At 51.1% G+C, this 11,715-nt stretch overlaps 1 protein-coding gene across 1 annotated transcript in view; it reads right to left on the bottom strand.

Annotated features, from left to right (window-relative positions):
• Positions 1–2,511: 2,511 nt before the first annotated feature.
• GPA33 (glycoprotein A33) overlaps positions 2,512–11,715 on the bottom strand; it is a 46,400-nt gene continuing 37,196 nt past the window's right edge. Inside the window, exons 5-7 of the mRNA XM_047704964.1 lie at positions 5,069–5,188; positions 4,266–4,386; positions 2,512–3,843 (exon numbers count right to left, since the gene is read on the bottom strand). Of these exons, the coding sequence (XP_047560920.1) occupies positions 3,714–3,843; positions 4,266–4,386; positions 5,069–5,188 (371 nt within the window). The 3' untranslated portion in view covers positions 2,512–3,713. The remainder of the gene's footprint in view (positions 3,844–4,265; positions 4,387–5,068; positions 5,189–11,715) is intronic.

The raw sequence follows: 11,715 nt of genomic DNA, 5'->3' as shown, positions 1-11,715 counted from the left end.
TTAACTCTGGTGATGCTGTCTCCTGAGACACAGCTTCCTCGTCTGTGATGGAGGGTGCAAAGGCCTTCCTGGAAGTTGGCCAGAAGAGACCCAATCTCTGTGAGCAAACTCAAGAGCCGACAGCAGGTGTCCCCGAGGAAGTCCTTCCCCTGCAGACAACACTTCCAGTAGCACCCTGCAGGTGCTCAGGGCCCTGACCATTCAAGGCTGGTGAGTCTTTCACAATCGCCCCAGATGACATGATGCCTGGTGAGGCTCACCGATGTAGAGAGGACAGATCCTTGAAGATCGCTGGCTTCCCTTGTTCTGATACCATGTTCAATAAGCAACTGAGGGCATGGTCCTCGGGGGGTGAGAATGCCTGGGGCAGGTCTGGTCAGCTTAACAGCGGCAAATAGCAAAGTGACATTCGGTGTTTATTCAGCTTGCTAAAACTCACTGGGCCTCAGCTTCCTCAACTGTAAAATGGGAATAATAATAGCACCTAACTTCCAGAGTGAGCATTATGAGCTCTGTGGAAAGTCTCTGGAACAGTGGCTGGCCCAGAGCAAGTGCTGTCCAAGTGTTCACTGTTAGTGTTGTACATCAGGCTCTGTGAGGTTGGTTCATGTCACTGCCTTTGAAAGCCAGTGCTGCGGGGGCATGCACAAAAGGAACTGAAGAACAAACCCATAAAGAGTGGACTGATTTACCAAGTTCATGGTACTTGGAAGGGACCTCTCCGGGCAGCCAGAGTCCTTCCGCAGGGGATAACACGCATGCCTCATCTTGTCATGGGCAGTGATATTTGAAACTGTAATTAAGGATTGTATGAAAAACGGTTTCAGGGACGCCTGGGTGGCTCAGTGGGTTAAGCCTCTGTCTTCAGCTCAGGTCATGATCTCCCAGTCCTGGGATCGAGCTCCACATGGGGTTCTCTGCTCAGCAGAGAGCCTGCTTCCCAACCCCCCCTCTGCCTACTCATGATCTCTCTCTATCTCTGTCACATAAATTATTTAAAAAACAAAAACAAAAAAACGGTTTCAAACGGCTAACAAGTGTCTAGCGCACGATCTTCCCTCAAACAATGATGACCTTTGTCTCTCTTCTCAAGCACGCTGTCTTTGAACGGTCAGCCGGAAACCACGCGTTGGGAAGGGAATGCCTGACAGCCTAAGGAGACTGGGATCGCTAACTCTGACTATGAGAGAAACTGCAGTCATCTCATTCCCACTGTTTCCGGATTGAAATAAATTCAGTCTTACCAGCTGACCATGTGATCTGAGGCTCGTGTAGGAGAACCCCACACTGGAGTATGGACCTGTCAGCACCACACCTTTTCCACTTGTAAAACCACTGGTTTTCCTTCAAGATGGAGACCAAACATCTCCTCCTCTTTGGAGCTTTCTTGAACTCCCTCAGGGTCCCCGCTGTGTTCCCGTGGCATCTTCTCCATCTCCTGTAACTATGTTCCTGTCACCTCCATTAGACTTCAGCTCCTCCTGAGTAATGGTGTCTTGGTGACCTTTCTAGACTGTGCAGCTGGCACAAGGTCTGGCACATAGTAGGTGCGCACGAAAGATTTGTCATTAAATTAATGCAACAGATCCTGATTGAAGGTTATCAAATTAATGTGATGGGTCCTGATTTCCCTGATTTCCTCACACGAGCCTGGGGCTAAGGCATGTGAACCTTTGGAGCCTTTCCAGAGCAGAGGGATAAGCCAGCCCAAACTGGGGGAGGTGGCCACCCCCCCTTCCACAGCTTTGTCAAAGGCATGCTTGGAGAGCCTTGTGCCATGAGGACCAAAAAGCACTTCAAAGTAGGTAGAGGACCAGGAGATGACCTTGGGCGAGAAACGTTGACACCAAACAGTATTTATTCAGCAGACATCGTCCAGCTCCAGCATGTGCCAGGCCGTGAGAGACATTCAGTTCCTGCCCTCGCCAATCTTACAGGCCTAGGCGGAGACAGACCACGGGAATGACAGTACTGCGTGACCGGTGTTGGGACTGGAAGGAGCACAAGATGTCAGGGAAGGGACAGGGAAGAAGAGAGGCCTTTGAACGTGTGGCAGGAGAGACAATGTCGGAGGCGAGAACCAGCTGTGGGTCAGGCTGCTTTGAGGAGGGAGAGCCACGTGTTCTGTCCGACGGCTGGAACAGGAGCGTCACCTCCTCCTTTCTCAGGAGGGGCCTGTCTGGGGCATCACTGGCAAGAGCATCTCCACCCTCTTCCCTGGAGCCTGTGGACGGACTACCAGGCCTGCCGCGGCCCGTCCGACACTTCGCCTAGAATATCCCTCTGCTGCCAGGGAGGGTTGGTCCTGTCCCGGCTGCCACCAGAGACAGCGCTTGACCCTGCTGCGGCCACCGGCAATGGAACCCACAGATCTGACCTTCTACTCCACTCTCGCCCTGTCACCTTGCCTCGCCGCTCCTGGGAAGCAGAAGAGGCGTGCGGTAAGTAGACACAAGCCCATGAGACGCGAGCTTTCCCTCGGGGTGAACAAACCCCGCATGAGAAAAGAAATAAGAATTTCCACTGACATTTATTATTACTGATAGCACTTGAATGAAGCAAAGAATTTAACAAAATATATGAGATATATGTGTGTATATATATAATTTTTTTTTAATCACAAGTGATGATAGATTTACAGAACTGGTTTCCTGATCATCCAGAAAAGAGAATGACGTTTATTTAACAGGAAACTGCATTTGGGTGAGACTAGCCACAGAGCCATGAGCCCGAAGCAGGGACACAGCTCCGACAGTGGGCGACAAGACGGGCAAGCAGGGGGAGGGGGGAGTTGCGAGTCTACAAACATCAGAGAGACCAGAAAGGGGAAGGCGCCCAGATTCAGCTGGAGTGAGCCCGGCTGGGAGGGCTCCTGGGATGTGGGGGGGTGGGAAGAGGGAAGTGAAGCCCAGGCTGAAGCCCAGGGAGCTCAGACATTAGCCGAGGGATGGGCTGAAGCTCAGGTAACTGCTGAGGAGCTGGAGACAAGGTGACAAGATTGTTCCCATGTGTGGGGGAGATCAGGGTCCGGTTATCACTGGGATTTGAGACAGGCCTGTTGGGGCAGGTGGCGATGGAAAGCGCATCAGAGCCAGAGGGAGAAAGTGACGGGCCGCTGAGGAAGTGCGCGGGGGAGCAGAGCCGGCCCTCACAGAGGGTTTCGGGAGATGAGCTGGAAAGGGAGCTTGAGGCCAAAGTGGGTCCCTAAGTTTTCACTTAGGTTTGATAAATCATAGGGAGTCCTTCCGGGACTCATGTATCCAACAAGTATGTACCGTGACAACCCGTCCCCCCGCACCGCCCCGGGGCTCCTCCCGGTGCTGTGTGTGCGGTGGGGAGCAGAGCCGCAAAGCTGGGGCTGCCTCTGCAGATTTCAGGTCGCTCCCAACCAGGAGCTCCAGGATCCGTCCTGTGGCTCAGGGAGCGCTGCCAGCTACAGAGGAAGGTGAGGCTGCGGCCTGGTCCTGGCTGAGGGCCAGGCTGTGAGCGGGGCATGGAAGTAGGAAGGGGTCCCTCTGTGGGTGAGGGCACTTGGCAGGGTCAGTCACCGGTAGGGTCCCCTTAGCCAAGCCCTGCAGCAGATGACGCAGGAAAGAAGCATCCCGTCCGTGACTGGAATGGAGGGCGAGAAAAACGGGGCCAGGAGAGGGGAGGCAGGAGGCCGAGGAATGAACGCCAGTCTTCGCCCCACCTCAGCCTGTGGCGGGCTCCAGTCACCGGTCGACGTGGCCAGGGGACCCCCGCCCCGTGCTCCTGCGGTCTTCCTGCCCGTAGTCCTCCTCCTTCCACTCTGTCTGAAGCTCCCTCACCTGCTCTGGAGGCTTCTGGTAGATCATCCGATTCCTGGGAGCAGCGAGGATAGAGGGGAAGGGTTTGCCCTCACTCAGGCTGGGGGAGCTGGGCCTAGAGCTCCTTAGGGGAAAAGCAGCCCTTGGACCTGCCGCCCCGACCCGTGCAGATGCGAAGGGACCCCGGGCTGCAGGCCTGGCTCGGAGTGGACAGGAAGGTGGCAGCTAGGTGGCTCATGAGCTCAGAGTGTTAGAGGAGCAGGCTGGTTCCACTAGACCAGGAGGGATGAGCTCCGCGCCATGTCGGCCCCTGGAGGCCGCAGGAAGCCTGGGCAATCACGGGCCTTGCAGCCAAGCACCAGGGCTGCGACGCCACTTGGGAGCAGCTGTCCCCACTGGCGGTGTGAGTGGTAAAGGCCATGAGGAGCTGTGACACTTGCCCCCACTCCTGCCCACAGGCTGTCCGGAAACACTCACGGCTTTGCGTCCTCAGCCTCGTCCTTCCCCCGGCAGCAGCAGCAGATGGCAATGCCCAGCGTGATGAAGGCTGCGGCCAGGCCCCCCGCAATGCCCGCGTACAAGGCCACGTTCATGGAAGCTGCAAGAGACAGAGCAGGGCAGTTGCATCTCCCGAGTCGTGACCTGAGCCCAGGCCTCTGGGGATGAGGAGCCATGGTGAGGGAAGCCTCTAGACGGGCCCAGCCTCCCTCCCAGCCCAGGGAGGGCTGCCAGCTCCCAGTAACACTCCGTGAAGGGCATGGCCTTGCAGGGAGGACACGGGGGTCTAGAGACTACTCGTCAGGATGGAGGTGGGCGCAAAGACACACAGGCTAATAGATCGGTGTCCCAACTCCCCCTGGGCGACCCAGGCTCCTAAAAAGTCCCCAGCTGCCCGCCATGCCAGCTCTGGCTCTAGTCTGTCCTTGAGCTGGTGCTGGGGACCCGCCCCAGAAGCTGTGGTCCAGACTCTGTGGCAGCTGACTCTGGGCACTTCCCTCATGCCCACTGAGTGGCCCTAAAGGCAGGCAGGGCTGAGCAGGTCTCCAGAAGTCAGTCTGAGGCTCTGCTTCCCAAGAACCAAGGGAACTGGACTGACCTCTAGGCAGGGGAGCATCCGACAGAGGTCACCTCCGGTTACCCTGCTGGCCGGTGACCCTACAAAGGCTCCCCAATTCACAGCCACCGGGTCTCCCTCAGCTGTGTCTCTGGACCCCGCACCAGTGACCTTCTGACCTCGGTCAGACCGAGGCTGACCCACCCTGCCCCCAACCCGCTCTTACGAAGTCTGACGGCCACGGTGATGTTACAGGACTCGGTCCCCACCTCATTGCTCGAGGTGCAGATGTAATAACCCGACATGTCTGTGGAGATGTTCTTCAGAGACAAGGTCTGGCCTGTGACTGGGAAGGAAGAACAGGGGGATGAGGCACCACAGTTCGGTGAAACACTGAGGCACCTGGAGGCCTGAATTCCCAAGGAGACACAAACACGGCCGTTGACCTCGTCGATGTGGAGAGAGTATCCGCCTCGAGGCCTCCCAGGACAACAGCAGGCAGGTCGCACTACCCCGCAGTGCTTAGAACTGAGTCAGGCCCCCGGGTTCGAAGCCTGGTTCTGCCACTGATTAATTTTGAGACCTTGGCCCAGGAACTTAGCTTCCCTGAACCTTAGCTTCTGTATTTATAAATAACAAGAGTCCGTGTGAGGCGCGGCAAGAGGGAGCATGAAACGAGACAGTGATCAGTGCAGGCCCGCCTGAGGACACGCGATGTGTCGCACGTGCTCGGGAAACATAAAATACGTACATATTACCTGAAAGTGCTTTCTAACGAGAAGGTATGGTCATAACCACTTTTCTGCTCTTTGGAAACTCTGTCCTTGAGCTTGGACTCGTGGAAGAAGTCTCTGAGAAATCGAGACCGGTCCAGCGTCCTCATGAGAAGCCTTCCTGCTAAACCTGTGATCCGATGAATTTCTCCACCTTGAAAGCGAGAGCTTCATGCTCAGACGTCTTTAGATGCCCTGTCCTCAAAGACGCTTTGTCACAGCTGCTGTTTTGAGTGGCGAGTTAGACACCTCTGCCTCTGTCTGCAGCAGAGATGGCCTCGTGAGATCCTGCCGCCACCAGGCAGCTGGATTTCATCCAGGGGAGAGGCTGGACCCGGCAGGTGGGACCCAGTCACGGCACGGCTCAGACATTCCGGAAGTGGCTCCTAATCTTCAATAACGAGTCCAGGCTTCCTCCGACTCCCTTATTTCACTTAGTGTTATACCCTCGGGCTCCACGTTGTTGCAAATGGCAAGATTTCCTTCTTTTTTATGGCTGAATAATACTACATTGCATATACATAACACTTCTCTATCCATCCACCTGTGGATAGACGCTTGGGCTGCTTCACTATCTTGACTATGTAAATAATGCTGCTGTATGGGGCGCCCGGGAGGCTCAGTTGGTTAAGCCTTTGCCTTCGGCTCGGGTCATGATCTCCAGACTGTGGGATGGAGCCCTGCATCGGGCTTCCTGCTCAGCAGGGAGTCTGCTTCTCTCTCTCTCTCTCTCTCTCTCTCCCTTTGCCCCTCCCCACTGCTCATTTTCTCTCCCTCTCTCAAATAAATAAATAAGTAAAAATCTTTAAAAAAAATGAGTGAAATAAGTCAAGCAGAGAGAGTCAATCATCATATGGTTTCACTTATTTGTGGAGCATAACAAATAGCATGGAGGACATGGGGAGTTAGGAGAAGGCAGTTGGGGGAAATTGGAAGGGGAGGTGAACCATGAGAGACTGTGGACTCTGAAAAACAATCTGAAGGGTTTGAAGAGGTGGGGGGGTGGGAGGTTGGGGGAACCAGGTGGTGGGTATTAGAGAGGACACGGACTGCATGGAGCACTGGGTGTGGTACAAAAACAATGAATACTGTTATGCTGAAAATAAATTTTAAAAAATGATTAATAGAAAAATAATAATAATGCTGCTATAAAGGGATGCATGTAACCCTTTGAATCTGTGCTTTTGTATTCTTTGAGTAAATACCCAGTAGTAGGATTACTGGATCAGAGTGTAGTTCTATTTTTAACTTTTTGAGGAACCTCCATACTGTTTTCCACATATGTGGAATTTAAGAAACAAAACAAATGAGCAAAGGGAAAAAAAGAGACAAATCAAAAAATAGATGCTTAACTCTAGAGAACAAACTGATGGTTACCGTAGGGGAGGGGGTGGGGGATGGGTTAAACAGGTGATGGGGGTTAAGGGGGGCCCTTGTGATGAGCACAGGGTGAGGTATGGAAGTGTTAACCACTATACTGCACAAGCAGAATTAATATTACATGGTGTGTTAACTAATTGCAGTTAAAATAAAAAGGTAAAAAAAACAAAAACACGAACAAATCCAAGCTTCTTAATAGTATCACAGGGTTACAGATCTGGTCCTGCACTTACCTTAGCTTCATCTCTCGCCAGTTCCCCCACTGTCCGGCCACGCCCCCCACCACCCCGGCCCCCCGACTCCAGTCTCTTGCCTAATTGCATCTGGTGTGGGTTTCCCTTGTCTGGATGTGCTCCTCCCTATCCTTCCTCAAATGTGATGTCCTGTGATTTTCTCAGCAATCTTGTCTGGGAAGTGGAACAAATACTCAATCTCCAAGGTCACAGAGGTAACCAGAGGCTTAGAGAAGTTAAGGTACTTGCCAAATGTCACAAAATTAAGAAATGATAAAGCATAACAAAAATCCTGTTTTAGGTCTAGAACTCTCCGGAGCAGTTGACAATTTTGACAATTTTCCATTTTCCTATGTATCATAAAAACAACGTAAGTTCATTATAGGAATTTGTACATGACATGAAGCTATTACTTCCAGTCGGTCGAGTCCAGAAAACCTCAGGGGCTTGATCTCGATAGCCCTGAGCAAGACGAAGACAGTCTCTGTCCTGGCATGAGGGCGGACAGACAAGAAACCGGGGCGGTCACAGGTAATCAGTTAGAAACGGAAATGCTATTTGAGCTTATAGTAGCAAGGGAGTTTAATCTCATCTGAAGGGTCAGGGAAAGCCGGTATAAAGAATAAAGAATAAAAAAAGCATCCATGGGGCGCCTGAGTGGCTCAGTGGGTTAAGCCGCTGCCTTCGGCTCAGGTCATGATCTCAGGGTCCTGGGATCGAGCCCCGCATCGGGCTCTCTGCTCAGCAGGGAGCCTGCTTCCTCCTCTCTCTCTGCCTGCCTCTCTGCCTGCTTGTGATCTCTCTCTGTCAAATAAATAAATAAAATCTTTAAAAAAAAAAAAAGCATCCATAATTTCACCAGCTAGAAATACCAGCTGATGATTTGGGTTATTTTCTTCCAATCTTTCCCTATGTACTTTCTTCAGATTGTTCCCTTGAAACCCACAGCTGTATTTTCTCGATGCTCTTTCTCTACAAAATGCTACTGCTTCTACCCTAGAATTTCATGCCTCAGAATGTTTTCTGGAATATTGCTTACCTGTGACAGTAACATATGGTACTTAAAAAGCAGTCCATCACCAAAGCAAATTTTGAAATCAGTGAAAGACGGTTAAATACACTTTTTAACAACAGAACTCAGAGCTTCTAATTCGTTAATGAGCACTGGGTGTCCCTAAATGGAGATTATAGTATAATGGTCTTATTTTCTTTTTAATTTTTTTAAAATTAAAGTTAGCTAACATACAGTGTATTATTAGTTTCAGAGGTAGAATTTAGTGATTCATCAGTTGAATTTAAAACCCAGTACTCATGAAGTGCCCCCCTAACACCATCACCCAGTCACCCCATCTCTCCACCCACCTTCCCTCCAGTAACCTTCAGTTTATTTCCTATAGTTAGGAATCTCGTAACTCCCTCTCTGTTTCTTTTTTTTCCCCCAAAGATTTTATTTATTTATTTATTTATTTGAGAGCACGCAAAAGCAGGGGGAGTGGGAGAGGGAGAAGCAGACTCCCCGCTGAGCAAGGAGCCCGATGCGGGCCTCGATCCCAGGACCCTGTGACCATGACCTGAGCCAAAGGCAGACACTTAACTGAATGAGCCACCCAGGTGCTCCTTCTCTCCGCTTTTATCTTATTTTTCTTTCCCTACTGCTATGTTCATCTGTTTGGTTTCTTAAATTCTAGATATGAGTGAAATCATGTGGTATCATAGTCTGATTGACTTATTTTGCTCAGTATAATACCCTCTGCTTCCATCCACCTTGTGGCAAATGGCAAGATTTCATTTGTTTTCGTGGCTGAGTAATACATATCACATCTTTTTTTAATTTAAATTCTATTGATTAACAAACAGCGTATTATCAGTTTCAGAGGTAGAGCTCAGTGATTCATCAGCCTTTGAGAACACCCAGTGCTCGTGGCCCTGTGCCCTCCTTAACATCCATCAACCAGTTACCCATCCCCAACCCCCATCCCCTCCAGCAGCTCTCAGTTTATTTCCTATGATTAGCGTCTCTTATGGTTTGTCTTCCTCTCTGATTTTGTCTTGTTTTATTCCCCCCCTTCCCCAATGCTCCCTTGTTTTGTTTCTTAAATTCCACATATAAGTGAAGTCACGTAATGTCTCTTTCTCCAGACTTACTTTGCTTAACGTGATGCCCTCCGGTTCTGCCCACAGCATTGCAAGCGGCAAGATACCATTTTTGTGATGGCTGAGGAAGAGTCCATTATATATATGTATGTGTGTGTATATACAGATATACACACACCCATCTTCTTTATCCATCCATTCTGTCATTGGCCATTTGGGCTCTTTCCATAGTTCGGCTACTGTGGACATTGGTGCTATAAACACTGCGGTGCAGGTGTCCCTTTGGATCACTATGTTTGTACCCTCAGATCATGGTGTCACATCTGGAATTCCGCCCCACTTTGCACCTTTAAACCAGGCATGTCTCCCATGGTAGCAGACTTCTCAACCTTCCGGTTTTGCACTCCACTGCTCATCATGCTTTGTGGTAGCCTCCTTAAGCGGCACCCCTGCCCCTCGCCATCTACACTCTGCTCCGTCACACTGGATTCAAGCCCCTGCACCCCCCACCTTCCAAACGGTGGTTGCTCTTCTACTTGTAGACTCGCAGTATTTGTTTACTCAGAAACTCAGATTGATGTTTCCGGTGTTCCGAATGATTTGAGAACGATCTAGTTGTATTTGAGGGATGAGACAAACTTAGGGTCCCCCTACTCCTCTGCCATCTTGACTCCTTCTCCCTGACAGTCTTATTTCCTAAACGAATTGGATTTTTTTTTTAAAGAGGCATCTTGGGGCACCGGGGTGACTCATTCGGTTGAGCACCTGACTTGATTTCGGCTCAGGTCATGATCCCAAGGTCGTGAGATTGAGCCCTGCATCAGACCCCACACTCAGCACCGAGTCTGTTTGGGATTCTCTCTCTCCCTCTCCTTCTGACCCTCCCCTGCTCTCTCTCTCTCTCTCAAATAAACAAAATCTTTAAGAAAAATAGAGGCATCTTGAAGGAACACACTTTGGGAAATGTTCTATGACCCTGGAATACCTATGCGGACTTTAGCCCTCATCAGATTCCTACTCCTTCAGAGCGTGTGAGATTCCGCCCATGTGTAACGTGTACACGGCGCAGCGCACACAGATCAGGACAGGACTTCAGACGGCCTCCAGGACCTTTCCGGTTATCAGAGCCCAGCTTGGGACTCTTCCCCAAAGGAAACGGGATATTAGAAGCTGGTCTGGAATTAACCAGTGCATCTCTCGTGCTACCCGATCTGCTCTGATTCTGAGCCGGGGCTCCAAAGTCCCTTTTCCTCTTGGAAAGGACCTAAAACATGTGCTGAAATCCAGCTAAACCTAATGTTTTCGCTGCAGTGGCGACACCTTGTGGCCAAGAGGAGGAACTACAGGACAGTCCGCCTCCCGCTTCCCTGGGCTGGTCCAGCTGGGGAGAGATTTCCCCACAGAGAAGCCCTGGTCTCCCAGAGGCACCGGTGTCAAATTGGCAAGACTTAACTTTCCTGTCCCCGGCGCTCTGGTCCCCAGAAGTACTCCTCCTTCTTTATTTGATACCCAAATTCCTAGTCTTTCAGTGCATGAAGTTAGCTGGCTTACAAAGGATGCCTAGAACTATCACACGGGGGTCTCCTCTTTGCTCTTTACAGCCTTCAGGGAGGGTGGTATGCTGGTCCTCCTAGGTTTTCAGAGGAGGATACTAAGGGTCAGAGAGGCTGTGAGTGATTTACAGCCACTAAGTGGAGATGTTGGGACTGAAGTTCTTATATACTGATTCCAGATTCCCCGTCCCTTTCCCTGCTGGCTTGCTGCCACCGACGACTAAGTGGAAGGAAGCAATCTCTACTGTCTTCAGACAGAGAAGGGCGGAGGAACCTGACTCTCAAACTGTGCCCTATGGACGGAAATGTTTCAAAAATCAGAGCTGGGTTTGCTCCTACTCCGGGGCTCCGTGAGGCAGGTGGAGTCCAGAGCCAGAGGACAAGCCCCCTCCATCCCAACACCGGGTGCAGGCTTGCGTTGTTTCACTGTTAACCACACTCCTGGCTGCCACGCCCAGATCTGGACTCTGACTCTGAGCAAAACCTTTTTTTTTTTTTTAAGATTTTATTTATTCTTTTGAGAGAGAGGGAGAGAGAGAGAGCATAAGCAGGGAAAGCAGCAGGCAGCGGGAGAGGGAGAAGCAGGCTCTCCACTGAGCAGGGAGCCTGACTCGGGGCTCGATCCCAGGACCCTGGGATCATGAGGTGAGCCGAAGACAGACGCTTAACCAACTCAGCCATCCAGGTGCCCCACTCTGAGCAAATCTTAACTTGGAGCAGGATGACGTTCTTCCAAAGTATGTATTAGCGTCTCCCTTCGACCTTCTTTTGTGTCCTCAGGTTTCTCCTCTTTTGAATCACTGGAGGATGAAGGATTGCCCTGGCCCAATGCACAGGTTC

Source organism: Lutra lutra, chromosome 15, assembly GCF_902655055.1.
Source record: "Lutra lutra chromosome 15, mLutLut1.2, whole genome shotgun sequence".
Classification (NCBI taxonomy): Eukaryota; Metazoa; Chordata; class Mammalia; order Carnivora; family Mustelidae; genus Lutra; species Lutra lutra.
This window is presented reverse-complemented; position numbering and strand designations above follow the sequence as displayed.